The following is a 25026-nucleotide window of genomic DNA, read 5'->3' as shown; positions in this document are numbered from 1 at the left end:
TCCTTTCCAAAAATGGTAAGCAATTTGATATCTGCTATATATGTTTGATCAAATAGAACATATTTCCATATTAATCACAATTGTGAAAGAAGAAACAAACCACAAGGGAAAAAACACACAAAAAAGTAAGTGAAAAAAGTATGCTTCGAACTGCATTCAGAGTCCATCAGTTCTTTATCTGGATGTGGATAGCATTTTCTATCATGAGTTCTTTGTATCTGTCTTGAATCATTGTGTTGCTGAGAAGACCTGTCATTGTTGATCACAGACTTTCTTTATATATGTCTCCTCCAATTAGAAAGACAGCTCTTTGAGAACAAGAGATCTCAATTGTTTGGGGTATCCTTAGTACTTAACACACAGTAAGTGCTTAATTAAATACCTTTTTTAAATTCATTAATTGATCCAGGCTTCTATCTGCAGAAAAGGAGGGCTGATTAAATCTAGGATTCTATAAGCCTGGGATAATATATAGCACTATTCTTTGGACACTGAGGGTCAGTGTCAGGAACTTGGAGGATAGGAGGAAAGGGCAAAGAGGGGCTCAGAAGGTCACTGATAGGGATCTGGCACTGTGCCCCCAAACCTCTTATTTTCCAGATCCTTAGATAGGGTTAAGCTGGTTCATTTGAGGAAGTATCTAAGTATGTGACTTGGTGGAGAATTAAAGGAAGATTGCTGATTTTCTTGGAAGGAAAGAACCTAAAAAAAGGCTTCAAGCACAAAACTAGGAAGGAAGGTGTATATAAAATAAGCCACATATCTATTTCTAAGTTTTATTGCAGGGAATCCCTTCACTTGCTGATAGAATATATGTGGAAGACTTGGATGAGTCCCTGCTGTATCAGCACAGTCCTTGTATATGTGCTTTAGAAGAAGCTGCTCTCTCCCCACTGTAGTTAATCTCTCTCCTCAGTGCCTTTTCTTTTACTATCTAAAGGAAGTATTAGATATATTCCTTAAGATTTTGCTAAGGTTTGAGTCTCAGCATAGAGCATATCCCCATGTCTTTAGGAGATGGCCACCTCATCCCTCCCCAACCTTCCAGCCCCTCGCTACCTGCCAGGAGATCAGCACCGAAGTGGTGGTGTGAGGGGTAACAGAGAGGATGGTGGGAGCTTCTTCAGGGGCTGGAGAGAGAGAGAGAGAGAAAGAAAATGCTGACATCCTGGAGCTCAGAGCTTCCCTTCAAGTTCTGAGATGAACCTTATGATTTCTTCATGTTGGCTGACCAATGATACTTTGAGCTTCATGGTGTTGAGAAGAACCACCCCCTAGCTGGTGGAAAATGAGGTCAACCTGACTTCTTTGGGGAGAGGGGAAAAAGGAAGAAAGATCCCCTAGGGACTCCAAGGACAATGGACAACAGGCCTAGGGGCTTTACTACAGCAAACCTCATGGGATTAGGTGTCTGGCTCCCTTTGCCTTGTTCTTGTCCATGGCAGTTTCTGAGATGATATTCTAAGAACATCCACATTCAGAGATTACTTTGGGTTTCTCACTCTGGATTTCTTTAGGATTTGAGAAGAGAGTAAATACTTGAACTAGAGACCAGTGTGGTGGCTATACAACCTGATAATTAACCACTTAATATCATTTAAGCTGGTAATGTTGGGTTTTCTCCGCTCTTTGCATCCCCAAGCCTGTCACCACATTAAGATGGTCACTCTCCACTCTTCTGGAACTCCAACCAGAGATTATACTGCACCTTCTCCCACTTTAAGGGCTGAGAGAGATGGAGTATGGCTGCTGCCCCCTTGTAGGACCGGGAAATGGCTCAACCTAAGGTTATGTCACAGGGTGGGGAGGAAAAAGGATCACTGACCAGCCTGTAGCGTGGTAAGGGATTCTGATTCTTCACTGTATTCACTGTCCCCGATGTCGTTGGTTGATTTGACTCGGAATTTGTAGGAAGTGAAGGGCTTGAGCCTGAGATGAAATAAAGAGATAATTTAATTAAACAAATGAATAGTAGTCCAAGTTCCAACAAGACTCTTGTCTGTAGCCTCTGACCTTTTCGTGTTCATTTGCCCATCTTGAGCTGATGAGAAGGGGCATGGATTCTCATTCCCAAGTTACAAATTGGAAAACTAAATTCTGGAAAGGTTAATTGCTTTGGTCAACATCCAGTGCTGCAAGAAGGGATAGGTAAGATAGGTAGCTATCTAATGTATTATACATGGTGGTGTAGCAATATTTAATTTAACATTACTATTTATAATTTTAATATAACTTTTTATATTTAGTACCACTATTCATATTTACACTATTTTATTTACTATTACATTTATTATTTATATTTAATATTACTATTTATAAATTCCTACAGCATCACTGGATCAGATTTAAAGCTAGAAGGGAGCTACCTTAGAGGCTACCTGAGTCCAACCCCCTCATTTTTGAGAAAACTGAAAAGTTAAGTGACTTTCCAATAGTTATATAGCTAATAAGCATTGGTGATGAAGTTTAAATGAAGAATCTTTTTGCCTCCACACCCAGTGATCTATCAATTGCACACAAGTTACATTTCCCTATTTTAAAACAATGTTTCACTGATTCCTTTTAGCTTAAAGCATTTGCTCTTTTTTTACATCCTGAAGAAACCTGAAGCAAGAAACCCAAAGCACTGTAAGCTATAGCTTCTGAATGTGGATGTACTTAGATATGCCTATCAGGATAGAATACTTTAACTTTGCATTCGTATATGACTCTTACCTCTCTCCCTAATGAGTTCTCAATTTTAAACAAAATCACATGACACAGTGACCTTGTCTTGTGGCGTATATAACATTCCATACCCATGGTCTCCCACTTTTATTGAAAAGAAGAAGGTGCTTCCTCATCTCTTTTTGGAGACCCTAGCTGGTCATTATAATTACTCACATTAGAATGCCCAAATGTTTCATTCCAGAAAACTGTGTTTTCCATAGCATGCAAGTAGTAATTAAAACATGCATTACAGTGAAGACTCTAAGTCCCCTTTGGACAATAACATGCAGGGATCAAAATTTTCAAATGCATCAAGGATGGAGGAGCTGTAAATTTTAAACCTGACCCAGTAAGTATAAATGCATGATCTCATCTCTGTTAATAACAAATGAAGAGAGAGATAAATCAAGTACAGAGACCACTGTTACAAACTTCTAGGCCAGGGCTTTTTCAGCTCATGGTAGTTTAATTTTCTGGCTTCTTTTAAGATTTAGCTGTGAGCAAGAAGTTGCTGAGAACATATTTATTCATATTAAGTGTGTGTGTGTGTATATATTTGTAGACATGTTCTTTGTCTCTTTCTGTCTCTGTGTCTCTCTGTTAGTGTCTTTTTCTTTGCCTCTGCCTTTCACTCATTCTCACTTTAGAACTAAGGACAGGATCTTCAGATTGCTGAGATCTGAGCTAGCTCTTCCCTAGGTATTGCCATCTTCTCCCTGCATTTAAGAGGCTTAAAAAGAATTAAATATCCAAAGAGTTAAAGTGTAGTACATTGCTTCAAGCTTCAATTTCTTTCTTTTTAATTTTTAAAAAAGGGTAGTTGAAATTCTTGCTCATGTAAAGTGTAGAATAAAAATATAACCTATTGAAAATTAAATTACATTAAAGCCAGCAATCTGGAGTGTGGCTCAGTTTCCCTATTAAAGATGAGGAGAAAAATGCTGCAGTTGCAGAGAATGGTTAATGAAAGACTGGAAAGCACCCCACTGATACTGTACTCAAGGCTCTAGAAATGTACAATAAAGAAGAAATTCTAATAAGGTACCATGGGAAGCTGGGTTAGAGCCAGGCAGGGAGGAGAAGCTGGTTAGAATAGATGGAGAGGGACCCAGGCAAATGACTGAATGGAAAGGCAAAACTGAGAATATAATAGGATTCTAAACCCCCATTAGAAGAAGGTTAGGAACTTCTGAATGGACTAGAAGGTTGGGGTCTGAGAGAATGGGGATAGGTGGGATTTCAGACTGCAACTGTCTTATGAAACCCTTTCAATGAAAGAAATGAAATGTAAACAAATGCTCTGCTGGAGGAGGGTGGATCCCCAGTACTAAAGTAAGATCCCAGGGATGGGTAAGGGTTGGGGTGGAGGTCTCACCTGTCCACAATAAATGAGGTAGCATTGTGGGTCACAGAGGAAGAGTGCAGGGACCATTTGCCATTAGGGAGTTCCCGGGTCTGGATGGTGTAGTAGCGGACAGGGGAGAGGCCGTCACTACCAGGCTCCCAGGATAGCAGCACACTCCGTGCCTTCACATTCTCCTGATTTATCACGGGCTTGCTAGGAGGCTGTGGGCGGTCTGTAAGGGGGAGACATAAATTTATCATTGAATAACTCTAGATAGTAATAAGGCATGTGCCCTGTTGGTACCCTTCAGGATAGAAAAAGTAAAGCAATAGCCCTGAGCTGTTGAATTTGTTTTCTGGTTTGATGTCCTTACAAGAGAAACAATCAAGCAATGTATATTTGCTGAATGTCACTTATGCATCAAGCACTGAGTGAAACTGTCCCTAACTTCAAGGAGTTTGCATTCTCACAAGGGAGACAAAAGTGGATGTTTAGAGGATTATGCTAAAAACAAACAAAACAAATATAAAGTATTACTATGTGTTCATGGGGAGGAAGGCTATAGCAGGAGAAATCTAGAAAGATCCATGCAGAAAGTGGAATTTGAGCTGAGTCTTGAGGGAAACCTGAGATCACAAAAGATGGAAAGTGGGGAACAAATGCATTTTAGGCATGTAAGGACAGTCTTCACAAAGGAAGAGAGGTGGGAGTTATAGCAAGAAAGTCAATATAACTAGATTGCAGAGGGTATAGAGGGAAATAATTCACAGGAAAGTTAGATTGGTCAGATTGTGAAGGACTTTCAATGTCAAATAAAGAATTTATACTTGGTCCTAGAAGCAATAGGGAGCCACTGAAGTTTAATCAGTGGAGGATGGGGTGACATGGTCAGATTTGTGCTTTAGAAAAACTATTTTGGTGTCTATGTGGAGGATAGATTGTAGTGAGAGAGATCGATTAAGAGGCTCAATGAATAGAGTGCCAGATCTGGAATCAGGATGCTCTGAGTTGAACTTCAACCTCAGATACTTAATAGCTATGTGACTCTGGGCAAGTCACTTAACCTTGTGTTAACTTCAGTTTCCTTATCTATAAAATGAGCTGAAGAAGAAAGTGGCAAAACCACTCCAGAATCTTTGCCAGGGAAACCCCAAATGTTTGATAAAAAGTCAGATATGACTGAAAAACAATAGAATAACAAGAAAACCCTACAAAACAGCCCCGATCAGAAATGACAAGGGTCTGAACTTGAATGGTGGCAACTTCCAGAGAAGTTGGTGTAGGCAGAAATTATAATATTTTTCAATGTAATGTAGGGTAAGTGAAAATAAGGAATCCCCAGTTGCAAACCTGTGTGACTGGAAGAACGGATATGCCCTCAACACAAAGAGGAAAGTTCTGAAGAAAGATGGATTTTGGGAGAAAGAGAATGAGTCCTGGTTTGGAATTTGAATTTGAGATGTCTTTGGACCAATCATTTCGAAATATCCAATATGTGGTTAGTGGTGATATAGGACTGGAACTTAGGAGAGTTAGAATTAAATACACAGATCTTAAATATAGAGATGATGATTAAATTCTTGGGAGCTGATTAGGTGTATTTTGACAAATAAGAAAGGATCGGACAGAACCCTGGCTTATGCCCCCAACTAGGGGACATGACATGGATGAAGATTCAGGAAAGAAGCTGAAGAGAAATGGTTAGACAGAGAGGAATGTGATGAAAAACCAGAGGGGATACAGTATCCAAGAGGAGAAAGGTATCAAATGCTGTAGAAAGAGAGGGCAAATAGGATAAATGCAGAGAAAAAACCATTAATTTATCAATTAAAAAAGGATGGAAAATGCCATCTGTGTCTAGAGAAAGAATTATAAAGATTGAATGTAGATCAAAGCATACTATTTTCACTCTTTTTTGGTTTCTTCTCTTGTGATTTTTCTCTTTTGTTCTTATTTTTCTTTTTCAACATGACTAATACAAAAATATTTTAAAATTACTGTACATGTATAAACAATATAAGATTATTTGCTATCTTGGGGAAGGGAGAGATAAAGTAAAAAAGAAAAATTTGGAACTCAAAATGTTACAAAAGTGAATGTTGAAGATCATGTTTACATGTAATTGGTGAAAATAAAATCTATTAAGTAAAAAAGAAAAGAAAAGAAAAAAAGAGAGTAGTTTCAGAGAGATAATAGTAAGCAAATCTCCAGACTTCAGATGGATGTATCATTTGAGCTATTCAAAGGTATTGGCCAGGACTCTGTGGGAGAGAGTTGGTAAACTCCCTAGAGAAACTGAGAAACTGTTCTATTGTGATGATTATCTGAAATGGGATACCGGTGGGAAGGAAGGGAGGCAATACATTGAGGGACCTCGACTTTTTCTTCTCTCACTGTCTTCTTAACCCTTTATAATCTGGCTTCCAAATATAACATTCCAACTGCCCTCTCCAAAGTTGCCAATGAGTCTTTATCTGTCAAACATAATAACCTTTTTCTCAATTCTCCTCTTCTTGACCCGTCTGAAGCCTTTGATGCTGTTAGTCATTCTTCCTTGATGCTCTTTTTCCTAGCTTTTTGAGACACCACTTTCTCCTGGTTCTCCTCTTACTTATATGACCATTTTCTTTGCAGAATCCTCATCCATATCACGCTCTCTAAGCATAGATTCTGTGGCCCTCTTTTCTTCTCCCTCTATACTACTTCACTTGTTGATCTCATCATCTTTCATGGAATTAGTTACCATATCTATGCTGATGATTCTCAGAGCTTCCTATACTGCCCTAACTTCTCTATTGATGTCCAATATTACATCTCTTAACTACCTTTCAGAAGTTCAGTAAACATCTCAACATGTACCAAACCAAATTCATCTTTTCCTCTAAACTAATTTTTCCCTTCTACTTCCCTCTACTTTATTATCATAAAGTAATAAAATCCCAGTCCTTCAGGCTCAAAACCTAGGAGTCATCTTGGACTCCTCATTATCTTACATCCCATGTTTCCAGTCTGTGGCCAAGACCTGTTCATTTCACCTTTTCAACATTTCTCAAATACACTCCCTTCTCTCTTCTGACATTGTTGTCACTCTAATGGCTAGTATAATAGTAGTGTAATAGTGTAGGGCTAGTGGACCTCATATCTTATACCAGGATGACTGCAATAGTCTACTGGTGGGTCTACCTGCCTTAAGTTTTCCCCCACTTTACTCCATTTTCCATTTAGTCACCAGTTAGATTTTCTTGAAGCACAGTTCCAGTTATGTCCTTTCTGCTGTTCTACCTCCCCCAAGTCAATTAACTACAGGGTCTCTCTCTCTAGAACTTCCAGAATCAAATCCCAAATCCTTTGCCATTCAAAGTCCTTCATAACCTACCCTTTCCCCACCAGTCTTCTTACACCTTTGAACTCTTCAATCTAGTGACACTGGCCTTGTTGATGTTCCATGAATAACATGAACAATTTCTTTCATCTCTGGAAAGCTGTCTTCCATTTTCTCACTGTCTCCCATTCCTGGAATGCTATTCTTTCTCATCTGTACCAAGACTTCCGTGGATTCATTTAAATCCCAATTAAAATCCCATCTTCCACAGCACACCTTTCCCAACCCCTCTTAATTCAACTCCCTTCCTTCTCTTAATTATTTCCTATTTATCTCACACATATTATTTGTACATATCTGTTTTCTTTTTATCTCCCTCATTAGACTATGAGCTCCTTCAGGGCAGGAACTATCTTTTGCTTCTTTTTGTATCTTCCAGCCTTTAGCATGCAGGGCTGGGAATATAGAAGGTATTTAATTTCTTGATTACTGAATCCCACCTGAGCTCTTCAGGTTTATTTATTGACTGTTGACTTTAATTTTGGAGTCTCTGAGATCTGGCTTTGATCTAGACCCTTTCCCAAAGTTCCTGGGAGTTATCCACCAAAGGAAGCAATCCATAGGACTTGGGATCACAATTCTCCTTGTTATAATCCTACATCATTTTAATCTTTCCCAGCCATCCCAGGGCAGTTACCTCTCTTTTCTGTGGTCACCACAAGTGCTTCAGCTGCCTCCCCCCAGCCCTTACGGGTCTGGGCCATGATGCGGAATAGGTAGATAGATTCAGGCTTGAGACCAGTGGCGGTGTATTGGCGGGCACTGGGGGTTAACACTCTACTGAGGCAGTGTTGGCTGTAGTTGTGTTGAGCCTGTGGGTAATCTGGTAAGCTGTGGAGAAGCAGGATAACACTGGAAAGCAGGACAGACTCTTTCCCCCACACCCTTCAGTTCACCCAACCTTTTCCCATAGACAGAGAGGACCCTACATCACGTGTTTGAGTGAGTGCTCTTTCCACTTAAATGGTCACCGATTTACTCACACGGCACATTCTATCAGGGGTCCTCAAACTTTTAAAATAGGGAGCCAGTTCACAGGCCCTCAGACTGCTGGAGGCCAGACTATAGTAAAAACAAAAACTTTGTTTTGTGGGCTTTTAATAAAGAAATTTCATAGTCCTAGGTGAGGGGATAATCATCCTCAGCTGCCGCATCTGGCCCACAGGCTGTAGTTTGAGGACCCCTGTGACTAAGTGAGTGTTTTCTGAACCCTGGACCAGGTGAAAATGACTTGGGCATTTGTGATCAGCAATCCGCCCTCAATTGGTAAAAGACACCAAATCCTAGGACCAGCCACTAGAGGGCATTGTATGCAAAGCAGACATAGTCCATCCTTTCAGTTTAATAGGATAACATTGATATTCTATAGAAAAGGTGTGTAAATATAAATACGAAACATACAAATATATATTTATGTATGTTTATATTTGGGACTATCATTGTTATTTCAGTGGTATAGGAAATTTCCCTTGTGGAGAAAATCTATCAATGCAGAGACATCTATGCAGTTTATAATCTTAGAGATTTATTTAAGAGGTAGCATGGTATAGAGAGCTGGCCTCCACTCAGGAAAACCAAGTTCAAGTCCAGCCACATTGGCTATGTTACCCCTGGCACTCTGTCCTGGCCACCCAGGACAACTCTTTAAGCCAGTGACCAAAGAATAACAATTCCTTATAAAGATAAAATTAAAACACCCGCAGGGTACACTCACCCATACCTACTCATCCCCCCCACATAGACACATATTGTACTGAGTGAGCCATTCATTATCTCCTAATTTTCCTCATAGCCACAAGTATATAATTCACAGGAAGGCTAGCTAGGGTGGCAATATAATTTGTGGCTCCTGCAAAATGAATAGATCTTTATAATAATATTAATAGGGCTAATACAACTCTCAAATCAATATATAGTACTTTATCACAAGAGCATCACATGATCTTTTTCTCTAGTATGTTTTCTAACAAATTGCTAAAGTCAGTTTAGAAAAATTAGATATACTACCTTGGTTTCAAGGAATTTATAATTTAAAAAACCCATTTTTATAATATAGAGATAGATATGCAAATGGCTATATACAAGTCAGGAATTATTTTCCTTTTCCTACTCCTCATTTCTACTTATCTTGAATAAATGCCCACATGTATACATGCATACAGAATACATGTGTGTGTGTGCATGTATATATATATATATGGCATATATGGGGCAGCTAGGTGGCACCATAGTACCCAAAGTGCCAGGCCTGGAGTCAGCAAGACTCATCTTCCTAAGTTCAAATCTGATCTCAGACTCTTCCTAGCTAGGTAACTTCGTTTGCCTCAGTTTCCTCATTTATAAAGTGATTTGGAGAAGAAAATAACAGATCACACCTGGATCTTTGACAAGAAAATCCCAAATGGGGTCATAAAGGGAGATATACAACTGAAAAATAAATGACAAAATATATGCATCTATAAGTTATACACACAAATATATGTCTGTTTATATATACATGTATGTCTAGATCTAATGCCCAAATAGCTGGGAAGGATTTTCTATTGGGGGGGGGTGCTCAAAATTCAGAGAAAGATTTTGCTTATTTCACTGAATAAGATAAAATGATCTGGTTTACCAAAGACAAGGGAAATTGAGAATAGGGACTGCTTTATAAACCAGCAAAAAAAAAAATCTTTGCTTTTTCTTTACTATCTTCTTGGTTTGGGCTCAAGAAAAACAAATTAGGAGACATCTTGCTTTGTACTCTGAAATTCAGGGTTCCCTAGTAGGACTCAGCCAACTAATGTTTTTTCATCAGTGGACATGGGTGGAATGGGAAGGCTGCATATTTCTTGACATCCCTACTTCTTAATTTTGTTATTGAGTCATTTTAGTTGTGTATAATTTTTCATGTCCCCATTTGGGGTTTTCTTTGCAAAGATATTGGAGTGGTTTGCTATTTCTTTCTCCAGCTCCTTTTACAAATGAAGAAACGGAGGCAAACAGGGTTACACAGCTAGTAAGTGTCTGAGGCTAGATTTGAACTCAGGAAGATGAATGAGTCTTTTCCTGATTGAGTCCAGTGCTCTATTCACTGAAGCATGTAGATGTCCCTTTTGTTACTTGCTTTACCCATATTATTTAGAGTTTCTTTCCAACACTTATGCTCCTCACTGTTTGTAGATAATCTCAGCCTTACTTCTTCTTGATTTAGAAACCTTTGAAAACTAAAGCTCAAACCTTTGAAAACCAAAGCGCTTATCTCTATCTTCTATCCTCCAAACATGGATTTTTCACTAGCAATCTGAGAGACAGCAAATTCCAGGAAGATGGGATTTTTTTCTCAAGTTGAGAAAATCAGGGTTCAAGTTGAGCCATATTGGCTATTTGACTCTCCAGGGGTCGAAGAATTCCATACAATGGTAAAATCACGAGTCTAGAAGCATGAGTGTTCATGTGTGTGAACACAAACACACACACACACACATACACAAATCCCAACAAAGAAGAACATAAACCTCTCATATTTCCAGAAGGCAGAGGATTGAGGCTTACCTAATATGATGCCATTAGGGGCAGATGGAGGCTGCCAAATCAGCCGAACTGATGTGGGTCTCACCTCTGGGAAGAGAATGCCCATGGGAGGTCCTGGGACTAGAATGGGAAACAGAAAAGTCACAGTAAGATCCCCAATGCAGCTCTGAGTTTTAGTTTACTGCCAGTTGCAGGGACTTAATTGGGGATGGGTATGTGTGTGTGTGTATAGGTCCATGGGAAAGGGACTAATAGAGGCTGGAGTCCATATTTTGGGATTCTTTTGCATGGTATAGGGGTCTGTTGGCACAATCTAACAGGGATTTTTGCTATTGTTATTCATGACACTTTTCCTAAGAGGACCAATGACATTATAAAGGTGATGTCTCGACTTGTGCTTATTAGATCTGTTTTAAAAAATAAAAAAAAAAGACTTAGGAGGAGCTGATGTGCAGGAGAGAGAAACTATCAAAAAAAAGCCCTTCCTCTTCTTCTTCAGTCCCTTGCCCTTTACTGATGCTTCACCCTAGAGATTTGCCCCAGCTTGAAATGAAAACAAAATTGGGTAGGAAGTTGATATTCAAAGAATCTTTGACAACTTGCTCCAGAAATTAAAAAAACTAATTATAGATTGAAAAATTCTTCAACTGTGAGTCATAATCTAGGATTTTAGTAAAGTCTCTTGCTCTCAAGAAGCACCATGGAGTTGTGTAGAGAGGATCGATTCCAGAGGCAGAAAGACATCTCTGACATATACTGGCAGTCATACACTGTGAGCATGGGCAAATAGCTTTTAGTCATCTAGGTCAGTGATTCTCAGACTTTTGTTCTCAGTACTATTAAAATTATTGTCCAAAGAGTTGTTGTTTATGTGAATTATACTTACAAATATTTGCCATATTATAAATACTAACCATTTTTTTTTGGCAAGGCAATTGGGCTTAAATGACTTGCCCAGGATCACACAGCTAGTAAGTGTCAAAGGCTGGACCTGAATACAGATGCACTTGACTCCAGGGCTGTCCGTTTTCCACAAAGACATCTAGATGCTCCCTTTTTACTATCCTTTTTTTGGGCCATATTGGAAATAAAAACTAATTTTGAAATTGTAGCCTCTGAAAGGGTTTCAGAAACCCCAGGATTCTCTAGACCACACTTTGAGAACCACTGACCTAGGCAAATTTCTAAAAGTCCCAAATTGCAATGACATAATTTTTTTCATCTGGCATTCCCTATACCAATGAAAACTCAAGCCTAGTCCCTATCCTACCAGTGCCCTTCATGAATAGCAGCAGATAAATATTGCAGTCCCTGCAGGATAAGATTTTTTCTTACAGCTGCTTTCCCTCCAGAAAAGCCAATTTTGTTTTAATTTCAAGCTGGGGCACATCTCCAGGGTCAAGTATCAATAAAGAGCAAGGGAATGAGGGGAAAAAAATCATCTAAAATGGGATATGGGATGAGTCTCACTTCTCAAGAGTCCCTCAGCTATGTACTCACCATCATCAAGGGTCCTCTCCAGGATAGGCGGAGAACTTGGGGTGCCATCCCCGATGCGGGTGAAAGCCAATACCTGGATCTCATACAGTACATAGCGGCCTAAGCCAGTAAGCTGGGCACTGAGAGATGAGTTTCCTTCCACAAGCCAGAACTGGGGCTGGGTGTCAGAATCCTTCTCTTTATACACCACCTGGTTAGACAGAAGGACAAGCAGTGTGAGGACCCCTGGAATCCAGAGGCCAGGAAATCCCCAGTGAATCTCAATTCCTATGGTTAGGGCTAGAAATAGAGGACAGAAAATGGTGGTTTTTGTATGGCATATTATGGTTTCCTAGGGAACTAAGTATTATGTTGGGGATAGATGGGGTATCAAAGAATGCAGACTTGGTACTTCCTTAAGTAGAGTACCAAAAAAATACAGACTTGGTACCTTTTAAAGTGGGGTACCAAAGCATGCAGACTTAGTACTTAAGTGGGGTACCAAAGAATGCATACTTGGTACTTATTTAAGTGGGATACCAAAGAATGCAGACTTTGTACTTAAGTAGAGTGCCAAAAAATGCAGACTTGGTACTTTTTTAAAGTGGGGTACCAAAGCATGCAGACTTGGTACTTAAGTGGGATACCAAAGAATGCATACTTGGTACTTATTTAAGTGGGATACCAAAGAATGCAGACTTGGTACTTAAGTGGGGTACCAAAGTATGCAGACTTGGTACTTAAGTGGGGTACCAAAGAATGCAGACTTGCTACTAAGGTATTTAAAATCTCTTACGTCCAATATAGGGGGGAAATTCTCCCTTTTGCAGACCTAAAGAAGGATGATAATGGACTGAAGGTAACATAGTATATCAGTGGCGAAGATAAGAATAAGACTAAGGACTCCCAACTTCTTGCCCTATTCTTGGAAATCTGGAGTCTTTTTCAACCAGGGTGCAAGGGTCCTTCAGCACCCCCAAACGAAATCCTCTTCCCCTAAGCAATGACAGAGCCCTGACTGGGGATCCTAAGGAAAAGGATTGCCCATAACAGTGATGCTGTAGGAGTTGAAACTCCAGACTCTCTTCTTTTCTCTCATCCTAGAACCCACCTTATAGCCCAGTACAAGCCCATTTCGATCAGCCTCTGGGATTTCATTCCAGCGTACCAACATGCTGCTTGAGGTAGTGGCCAGGGCAGACACATTGGTTGGACCTGAGGAGGGAACTGTGGGAAGGGAGAGCAGAAAAGAGCATGTCAGGACTGAAATTCCTCTCAGTTTTATGCCCTCAGAAGGGCATCACAAAAAGAAGGGGAAATACAGTCAATCTTCTATACCACCTCACTAATGAAAGGGAAGAGAGACAGAGGTAATTCCCCAATGACAGATAATTTCCACGCTAACTTCTATTTGCTTCTCTACACATTATATGTCTTTCCACTAGAGATCTATCTCCCTAATTATATTATGGTTACTATTAAAAGGAGTTCATATGCCTTGAGAAAATCACAACTGATAATGGGAGGGAGGAGACCCAGGCTCTTGCTAGGTGGCCCAGGAAGATGAGCTTGGAATCGATAATTTGTCATGACAAATCTATAAAGTGGATAATTCATATGTGAAGCACAGCCACCTGACCACATCCTGGAGGGACAAGAGGTCCTAGCAATTGGTCAAGTTAGACAGCTGCAAGGTGGGGAAAGAGAAGGCAGACCTAGCTTCATTCTTATGTTTTCTAGCAACCTTTCATTCCATTTTCCAGTCTCAATATCTCTCAGACTTCCTGGGGGAAGGCAGACATCTTTAATGACATGGTCAAGGCTGGGAACATAGAGGCAGAATTCAACTAGATTTTTTTAAATGAACAATGATTTTTTTCTCATATCTCACCCCTACCAAAGAAAAACAAAATATTTGTAACAAATATGGAGTCAAACAAAAAAAATTCCCATATTGGCCATGTCCAAAAATGTATGTATCTTGCTCTGAGGAAGGGGAATTTGGTCTTTTTCTTTTTCTGTTTTTGGTCATGAGGTAGGTGGAATGCTTCATGGAATTAGCTTTTTTAGAACAGGGCTTCTTAAACTTTTTCTACTTGTTATCCCTTTTTGCCTGAGGAATTTTTCTATGACATATATTCTATGAATATAAAGATAAAAAATAGATATACAAATTAAAAATTTATTGATAATAAATCATAATTTTGTGACCTTCATTTAGTTACATTATCCCATATGGAGTTGTGAATCACGGTTTTAAGAAGCCAGCTTCTGGATCAGACTGGATCAGCCCTCCTCACCTGAAGGGAATAGGGAATCTAACTAGGATGCAGGTAGGAATTAGGAAGCTGTGGAAACAGAGCAGGTGCTCTGAAGAATATCACTCCATTTGGTTGAGAAATCACATGCAAACTGAATACAAATGAACATTTTTGGTCCCTCTGCCACTGTCCTTTATAACAGCTCAGGTAACACTGTGTGCTGAGATAGCCTTTGGCTGTGTCTACATGCTACCCCCAAATTCCAAAGGATGTTGTAGGAGATATCAGGGAATGTAAGGCTATGGGGCAAGGGAAGTACCTGACTCTCTGGTCCTGCCTACAACGATCTGGCTCCATGGTCCAGTCCCGATGGCATTGAAGGCCTGGACTTGTACTCGGTACTCAGTCCACTCTTCCAGGTCCTCGATGGTGTACTCTCGCTCAATCCGGTCATGGACCACATGACTCAGGGTCTTGCCATGCCCATCAGATCGGGTGTACTTGATTTTATAACCCACTGACTCTGGGTTCCCGTTGTATTCCATTTCTGGGAGAGGCTGTAGCAAAGTGAGAGAGATGGAGCAGAGAGACTGGAATATACAAATGGCTTCCCCTCTTTCTACTATGTCCCATTACTTCCCTTCTTTAAATTGCCACTAAGAGCTTATCTTATCCAGGAGAGCTTTATGATTAGCTCAGTCCATTTTCCAACCTGTCAAGAGGAAGCCAGATGTCCCCTTCTTGCCAAGTGCAATTTAGTAAAATGGTAAATCTATATTATTTCTGTTGACCACATGTGTTTCTCCCATTAGACCTTGAGGTCATAGACAGTATCAATTCTCTATTATATATCCACTACATCATTAGGTACCTTGTGGTTGCTCAATTAAATCTTGATGACAGATGGAGTGGTTGGTAGAACCACCGTAGGGCCAGGTGCCCCTATCCAACTTCCCACCAAGTCTCCCTCAATCTGCCAGTAAATCATTAGAAATTTATTAATCGCAGCAATATAGGAAGCCAGGTGGATGGAGTGCTGGACTTAAGATTCAGGAAGACCAGAGTTCAAATTTGGCCTCAAATACTTACTAGCTGTGTGATTCCAGGCAAGTCACTTAAGTTTTGTCTGCCTCAGTTTATTCATCTGTAAAACAGGGATAGCAATAACATCTACCTCTCAGCACTATTGTGAAGATCAAATGAGATAATATTTGTAAAGTGCTTTGTAAGAGTAATATGTAATTGTTAGCTATTATATACTGATGTTGATGGTGATGCAGCTTCAGCTAATGACTTGTCATCAGAAAAGCTGGTGTAGGCAGTAAAAAACCTAAGTAACATATCTATCAGTATCCACTGACTGATCAATTAATCGATATATAGCAAGACATACATAGATATATACATATCTATATACTATACATATATAGTGTGTATACATATACACACTATATATGTATAGTATATAGAAGAACCTCATTATTAGAACCATCTTTCAATCTAAATTCAATTCCTCCCAAGATAGTTTAAGCCCTTTTCCTCCTGGTTAGATTCATAATATTGGAGTCATCCTTGAGTTTTCCTCCAAGTTTAACCCATCACCCCCCATATTCAATTGCTAAAATTTGTAGATTAACCCTCCACAGTATCTGTGTGTCTAGAGGGGATGGATTCCACCTTGTTCATGTCCCCATCCCCTCTCAGCTGGGCTATTTCAGCAAATCTCTTTATTAGTCTTCCTACTTCTAGTATCTTATATCTCCAACTGCTGTTAAAGTGATATTCTTAAAACATGGGCCTGATTATGTCATTCCCTTGTTCAAGAAACTTTCATGGCTACTCATTCTCTCCAAGTTAAACTACAAATGCCTCTTTGACATTTAAAACCCTTGGTAGTCTGAGCCCAATCCACTTTTCCTGACTTATTTCATATGACTTCTCCTCATACATTACATTTCAGATTAACAGGTCTATTTGATGTTTCCTAGCTTTGTGCTCCATATCCCGTCTCTATAGCTTTGCAAAAGTATTGTTCTTCATGCTTGGAATGATCTCCTTTGCCACCTTTTGGAAATCCAGCTAAGTCTTTATTAGTGTAAGAAATCTTGTGAAGGGGTTGCATTATTGGAATTCATGCTGCATGGGTCCACTGGGCTGGAGCCAATGACCATATTTTTACATAATTATAACTTTGAATAGTGCAGATTTGAATACCTGCTACCACTTCACGGATTCATTATTTGCACCAATCAGGATATCCCTGTCTTAGCTCCCACATAGGTCCTCAGATTAGGGAACAATTCCTACATGAGTCCTTTCCTGATCTTCCAGTTGTTATTGCTCTTTGTCTTCTCACGCCATGACCCCAAATAAAACTCATAATAGCATAGTTTTAGAGCTAAAAGGAACCTTTGAGGTCAATGAGTCCAATACTTCCATTTTACAAATGAAGAAACTGAGGTTGTAAAAGAACAAGTGACCATCCAAATTATATAGCTGATTAGTGTCTGAGACAGAATGAAAAGTCAGGTCATCCCCATTATTTTTGTATAGAGTTTGTATTTACTTATTATCCCTGTATAAGTTTTCTTCTTCTAGTAGAAGACAAGTTCCTTGTAGGTAGGGACCAATTCCTCATTGTATCTCCAGGGGCATACCACACAGACAGCATTTAACAAATGTTTGTTGAATTGAATTCAATTGAACTTCTCTTTAGAAATCAAGGACAGGTATTGTGTTTAATGACTTGGTTGATGGGCTCAGAATATCCATCATACTTCCAATCTGGGATTGTTTCTCTTGGTTGTTAACTTAAGGTAGCCTGGAAAATTTATTTGCTTTAAGTTGACATGGTATGTTGATAGATGATAGTAGGTGGTGTGGGTATACAGATTTCCCATCAAATCCTGAAGATTGCCTATGAATGTAGTTGTGATACAAGTCATATGAAGAGTCAAATAGGTAGCCTTGGTCTCGTATCTTCCTTATATCTCCTGGTCCTTTTAGATGTCCTTTGACCTCATCCATAGAACTGATATAAGCCCCCTTAGTTCCATTTCTTACCCTACAACCTCTTCTCATTATCTTCTGCTTTGCCCATCTGCCACATAAGTCCTCCCTCCTCCCAAACCTCGGCTTGTGAAAATACTTAGTGAAACAGACCAAAGACCATTAGGATGGCAATTGATGGGATTGCTAAGAGGGAGAAGGAACTTTATTCCAATGATCTGGTATCTGCAAAGGAAAGGTAACGGGCCATGCACCATTAAGTGAAGCTAAGAGTTGCCCAGGGCCTTCTACTAAGTCGATGATTATTTTTTTATTCCCCCTCTACTCTCCCTTGGGTATTAGAGGGTTTAACCTTTTAGCTACCTGGCACACTTAAAACCTTGTGAGGTATGGAAAGGGGCAGCTAACTCTTGAATGGGATCAAACACTGCTTAGCAAGGAAGAGATGCAGGATGTGGGTAGAGAGCTGTATTTAAAAAGTATTTTCAAGGCAAGCACAATACGCTTAAAGATATGGATACATCATCTTACTATAGTTGACAACAGTCCCAGGAATAGGAAGTACAAGTAGCATCATTCCCATTTCACAGATGAGAAACCCAAGGCTCAGAGAGAAAAATAATTTGCATAAATTAGAAACACATTTAAAAAATGATGGGCAAAGGAAGCAAACCCCAAGTCCACTTTCTTTCTCCACTACTTCTTTTTAACAAATACTGCCTATTTTGGCGCAAAGAGATATTTAGCAATAAATTGTTATTGCTAAAACGGAGTTTAGAGATAATTAAGTCTGATAGTTCCTATTTTGTAGTTTGCTAATCCCTTAGGAGGTTGATATTGATAATTCAAAGCACTTTAATGGTGCTTTAAGTATTAAATAACTGTAAAGAATATCATGAGTAATACATAGTTCTGGGAGGGGGTTCACAACACACTTTTGTTGTTGAAAGGGGTTCATGAAACCAAAAATATTGGGAACCATCGATCTAGCCCATTCTCCTCATTTGACAGATGAGCAAACAGATCCAAAGAGATTAGTAACTAACAAATGGAGGAAATGGGACCCGATCCTGGGTCACCTGAGTTCTAGTATATCACATGATGCTGCTTTCCATTTCTTGATCTTTTTGACTTCCCACCATCCCCTTGGGGAAACATAAGGGGTAAGGATTTTCCCTCCTACTTCCCAGAAGAGGGACCTCTCAGAGTGAAGTTGTATCTTGCCTAAGGTCATGTTGCAAGTCATGTTGTTGCATTTATTACTATGTAGTTATTATGTAGCCAGGGACTGCACTAAGTGCTGAGGATACAAATAAAGACCAAAACACTATCTTGCTCTCAAGGAGCTTACATTCTAATAGATGACATGGAAATAACTAAGTATATAAAAATACATTTAGACACAGGGATAATGTCACTCTTGATACCCCTGAATTCTAATGACTAACCCTTTCAAATCATCTTCTATTTATTTTGTACATGTCTCCATATGTTGTCTTTCCAGGCTAGACTGTAACCTCCTTGAGGCAGAGGCTGTTTTTGTTTCCCTAGTGTTTAGTGTGTATCTGATACATAGCAGATGTTTAATAAATATTTGTGAATTAATTAAAAAGGGAATATAGGTATGCATGAACAAGATTTTTTTTTTAATTTCCTGATAGCAAAACCACTCTCCATGTCTCTCTTACTCTATATCTCTGTTTCTTCCCTCTCCCTCCCTCTGCCTAATATTGGATTCTGATGGGCACTCAGCACCTGTCATGCCCACTGACCACTGTAGGTACCCGTTAGTGATGGTACCTTTATAGAGACTCACAATCTCCAGTGATATTGTTCCCCTGCTCCCCTCCGCCCCTCCCAGGAGTTTGTCTCACCATCCAGCGCAGCCAAAGGCTAGTCTCACTGGCCGTACGCAGGGTCACGTTGGCAGGTGCCATGTCGGGTGGAGCTTGGAGGGTTTGGATCTTGCGAGAGGGTTGGCTGGGAGGGCTGGTACCCACAATATTCACCTGGCGCATGCGGAAGCTAGGGGTAGGGGAAGGGAAAGGGGAGGATGAGAGACCTAAGGAGGATGACAAGAAAATTGTCGCCCTAGGGGAGGACCAGGGCTGCAACCCTCAGAACCAGCTTCCCATCCCTTGTTTCCCTGTTGCCAACATCCCCTTTCACCTTGGTCTTGCCCCTTTGTCTGCTTTACCTGTAGAAGGTGTAGGGGTTGAGGTTGGGTACCTCCATGGAGCGGGCATCAGGTTCATTAGTCAGTTGGTGGATCAGTAGCCATTCTTCTCCCTCACCCACCACTGCCACCTGAGAAAGGGGAGGGGCCATCAAAGCAGATGGTTAGAGTACTGCTTAGTCACCTGGTGGTATTCCCTCCACAAGCTCTGAGTCTGTCCCAGGATCCTAGGAGTTACATAGATACTCAATGCTCTCTGCTTCTGCTCAGGGACCACCCTTTTGGACAGCAAGAAACAGACCCAAAATGTGGCCCCCATATTTTCAGATCTTAGAGTGTGATTTGTTTTTAAAGCAAATATTCCTTAAGGACTAAAGTAATGGAAACATCCAACCAGTTTTACCTCCTAAGGTTGGCCATGTAGTCAAAGACTGGTATTGGATTGTGTCAGTTAGAGGCAAAGGGGGGCTTGGAGGAGATAGCAGGAACATGGGAGATTGGGTATTTTTAGTGCATTTGAACATCTGATACATCAATATATATATATATATATATATATATGTTTTATATGCAAATTGCCAGAGAGGATTGTAAAATTAAGAGTTTAGGCATTCATTACAATAGGATTGCATCCTAGTTTTTATGGGCAAGATTGAACATGTAATGTGCTTGTCTTGGGCATGCTGGATAAAGATAGAGAGTCTCTTTGCCTGGATTACCTGTGCCTCCACCAGCCATCGGGAGATAGATGTTTTCCCATCATAACCAGGTCTGAACTGTAATGTTACAGAGCGGGGGCCAATATTAGAAATGCCCAAGTTGGTGGGGGCTCCAGGAAGCTCTGAAAGAAAAAAAAAACAAGGAAATTCTATAGGAAGGGAGAAAGTTCTATCATCTATCCTACCATTCAAGACTTTACTGGCTATCCTGGTATGTCCACCATCTCCTCTTTAAATCACATCTGATTGGTTAGAATGACAGGGAAAGATAATGCAGAATGTTGGAGGGGATATGGGAAAACTGGGACACTGATACATTGTTGGTGAAATTGTGAATACATCCAGCCATTCTGGAGAGCAGTTTGGAACTATGCTCAAAAAGTAATCAAACTGTGCATACCCTTTAACCCACTACTGGGCTTACCTCCCAAAGAGGTTTTAAAGAAGGGAAAGGGACCTGTACGTGCAAGAATGTTTGTGGAAGCCCTCTTTGTAGTGGCCAGAAACTGGAAAATGAGTGGATGCCTATCAATTGGAGAATGGCTGAATAAATTGTGGTATATGAATGTTATGGAATATTATTGTTCGGTAAGAAATGACCAACAGGATGATTTCAGAGAGGGCTGGAGAGACTTACACGAACTGATGCTGAATGAACCAGGAGAGCATTATATACTTCAACAACAATACTATATGATGATCAATTCTGATGGACATGGCCCTCTTCAACAATGAGATGAACCAAATCAGTTCCAATAGAGCAATAATGAACTGAACCAGCTACACCCAGCGAAAGCAGTCTGAGAGATGATTATGAACCACTACATAGAATTCCCAATCCCTCTATTTTTGTCCACCTGCATTTTTGATTTCCTTCACAGGCTAATTGTACACTATTTCAAAGTCTGATTCTTTTTGTACAGCAAACTAACTATATGGACATGTATACATATATTATACTTTATACTTATACTTTAACATATTTAACATGTATTGGTCAACCTGCCATTTGGGGAAAAGGGTGGGGAGGAGGGGAAAAGTTGGAACAAAAGGTTTTGCTATTGTCAATGTTGAAAAATTACCCATGCATATATCTTGTAAATAAAAAGCTATAATAAAAATAAATCACATCTGAAGATTGCCTTGGAGTTTTTAAGAGCTGGATGGGACCCTGGGGTTATCAAGGCCAATCTCCTATTTTTACAGATGAGAAAATTGAAGCCCAGGGTCACATGGCTAGTAATTATCTAAGTTTAAATCCTTAGGTCTTCTAAACTCCTATGTACTGATCAGTACTATTTTGGTCTATTATGTGACTTCAATTTTACTTTTATTGTGTATTATTTACATTCTGAGGCTGGAGGAAGATTTGGACACTTCTGGAATGGTTCTATATGTAGGTTCTTTTCCAGGATAAAGGAATTTGGGGAAGAAAGCCTGCTTTGAGTCTTAGAAGTATATGGTTTGTGCACCTTAAGGTTTTTCCCTGGGATAGGTAGTTTCTCATAGTAGGATAACAGGGTATGAGTAAAACCAGCTATTTGAGAAATTTGCATGAATTTAGGATCTAAACTAGAAGGTCAAGAAGTATTCATTCAACATAAACTCACTGGAAACTACTGATCAATGGTCAGGGAATATTTGTGGACTGGTGGCATCTGTAAGGCTGACTTAATAATGTCTAAGAAGGATTGGAATGAAACAGGAGATGTGGTTTATTCCTAATAAAGGAATAATTTGGGATCTCAGACTTTAAACAACAAAGTTCCATAATGACTCTGGATCATGATTGTTTGGGGTATGGCCAAAACTTGACAGCTAATATTCCAAGTCAATGGCTGATCCTTTAGTGGTTAGGACTCTAGTGACTGTGGTCTTAGGTGCTCTTAAAATCAAAGAATTTCAGGATTAGGAGGAATTTCAGGAAGACAAGTAGTCACCTGGTCTCTGCTTAGGACTTTTGATGATAGGGAATCCAAAATTTCTGAGAAAGCCCATTTCAGTTTTTGGACATCTGATCATTAAGGAAATTTTTAGTTTCATTAGGCCCAAATCTGATTCTATAACTTTTACTCGATGTTCCTAATTTGGTCCTTTGAAGCCAAGCAGAACAAACTTAATCCCTCTACCACATGACATTCCTCTTGAAACCCAAAGGCAGGTATCATGTGACTTCTTAAACCTTCTTTCCTTCATACTCAACACCTCTAGTTCCTTCTGGTCATCTTTTTTTTTTTTTTTTTTTTTTAAATCTTCTCAGAATCATGGTCTTGTTCAAGTTAGTTAAAATCCTTGCTATAATGTATCAAATACAGTAGTCCAGATATGACCCGACTATGATAACAATTGATTAAAGTGATCAGAGGATTTGGAATTGGAAGTGACCTTCAAAATCATCTAATTTAATTACATGGTCACTTGTAGCCTACAACATTTCTAGGGCAACCCAAACTAGATTAAAATGTAATCCAATAATAAAATACATAAATAAATAATATACATAATATAAACAAACACATAAAGTAAAATACATACAGAATACATACACAAATAAATCCATAAAAATGTAAATTTATATAATAAATGTATACATATATAAATAAAATAAATACATAATATATATAAATTTATAAATATAATTATATAAAAGAATATATACATATATAATTAGGTAATCATAATGTAATATTTAAGTAATAAAATAAATAAAAATATAATAAAAACATAGATAATGTAAATATGTGGTTTTCTGAGTCAATATGTGGCCCTGAGGGATCCTTTTGTATGGTTTGACACCACTGTTCTAGTATATTCCTTCATTTTCCCCTTATTCATTAGGGTTACAATGCTAATAATGTAGCCCAAGAGAACATTAGTCTTTGAGGGACTGTGTCACATTATGGACTCACTCTAAGCTTGTCTGCAGTCCAATAAAATTCTTAGGTCTCTTCCACAAAAACTGTGGTCTAGCCATGTCTTACTCCTACCTCATCCTGTATTTATGCAATGTATTCTTGACCCGCAAGTAAAAGATTTAATTATTATGATCACATTTCATCTCATTGGTTTTGGCCCACTGTTCAAGTCTATTGGGAGCTTTCTGGATCCTAATTTTGGAAAAAGCTGAAAAGCATGTCACCAAAGCTTTCAAACATGTCACTGATAAAAGAACAGGGCCAATAACAGGATGCTTCTACATACCTCTCTCCAGGTTTACGTTAATCCATTAATCACAAATTACTGGCCCTGGTCACTCTAATACATTAAGAGTACTATCATCCACCCCACATTGCTTTGTCTTGTCCATATAGACAAGATGAGGGTTCTTTGACGGAACCAGTGAGGCTAGATCTTGAAATTCTACACAGAGGCAACTAAGTGCCATGGGGAATGAGGCCTGAAGGCCCGAATTCAAATTCTGTCTCAGATATTTATTATTTGCATGAGTCTGCTTAAGTCACTTAACCCCAATTTGTCTCAGTTTTCACATCTGTAAAATGGGGATAACAATAGCACCTTTTTCATAGGGTGACTGAGAGAATAAAATGAGATGATATTTATGTAATATATAATGCTATATAAATTCTTATATGTTTATAACATATAACACATGCAAGGTGCTTTTCAAACTTTAAAAAGCAATATAAATATGTTTAAAAAATAACAAAAAAAATAAAATAAACTTTTGTTATTTTTTGGGTTTTTTGTTTTTTTGTTATCTTTATATTTTATTATCTTTTAAAATTTATTGTTATTATTAAAGCACATGGTCAAGTGGGATAACAGGACTTCTAATGAAGAAGTTCTATTCTTGTGCACAAAGGAGTATGTCCTGTGTCCTGTACTTTTTTTGTGTGTGTGTGTATGAAAGGTTTTGGAGAAGCATTATTTCTTGAATCCTCTGTCCAATATCCTGGAATTATAGGGATGTGATATCTTCCTTAGAGGCACCCTATTCTGCTCTTCAAGGGAGACAGAATGCTCTAGAACACATCTAATATTTCCAGGAGAGAAGAAAACTCCTCCTTGGGTTCTTGGGGGGCAGAATGATACCTTTGCCATCTTACCTGGAGGGACCCCAGAGGAAATGGTAGAAGCCGAAACTTGGCCTTGACCCTTTGAGGTCATAGCTGCTACTTCAATGGTATAGGTGGTGAGGGCAGTTAGCCCCGTGACACGGTATTCCAGGGTGACGTTGGGCAGGTAATGTGTTACCCGGGTGTTGGTGCGGTTATATTCCTCCCAGGAGATCCGGTATCCTAAGAGGAAAAACAAGGAAAGGGATACAAATTTAGCTATGAGGGAAATTATGACCCATCTTTCTCACCTGATAGAATTTTCCTTAAGGAAAATTAGGCATTTACTTACTACAAAGGGCTGGGAGTTATTAGGAAGGATCTTTGGATTATTTGCTTTGTTTTACTTTTCAG

At 39.2% G+C, this 25026-nt stretch overlaps 1 protein-coding gene across 1 annotated transcript in view; it reads right to left on the bottom strand.

Annotated features, from left to right (window-relative positions):
- SDK2 (sidekick cell adhesion molecule 2) overlaps nucleotides 1-25026 on the bottom strand; it is a 165900-nt gene that overhangs the window by 68689 nt on the left and 72185 nt on the right. The window contains 13 exon segments of the mRNA XM_051995180.1: nucleotides 1060-1130; nucleotides 1826-1929; nucleotides 4085-4286; nucleotides 8074-8211; nucleotides 8214-8267; nucleotides 10974-11072; nucleotides 12453-12642; nucleotides 13543-13658; nucleotides 15012-15249; nucleotides 19576-19726; nucleotides 19899-20008; nucleotides 20597-20718; nucleotides 24664-24855. Coding sequence (XP_051851140.1) covers nucleotides 1060-1130; nucleotides 1826-1929; nucleotides 4085-4286; nucleotides 8074-8211; nucleotides 8214-8267; nucleotides 10974-11072; nucleotides 12453-12642; nucleotides 13543-13658; nucleotides 15012-15249; nucleotides 19576-19726; nucleotides 19899-20008; nucleotides 20597-20718; nucleotides 24664-24855 — 1787 coding nt within the window.

The sequence above is a fragment of the Antechinus flavipes genome, chromosome 4 (genome assembly GCF_016432865.1).
Source record: "Antechinus flavipes isolate AdamAnt ecotype Samford, QLD, Australia chromosome 4, AdamAnt_v2, whole genome shotgun sequence".
Classification (NCBI taxonomy): Eukaryota; Metazoa; Chordata; class Mammalia; order Dasyuromorphia; family Dasyuridae; genus Antechinus; species Antechinus flavipes.
Note: the sequence above shows the minus strand (reverse complement) of the source record. Positions and strands in the feature narration are given on the sequence as shown.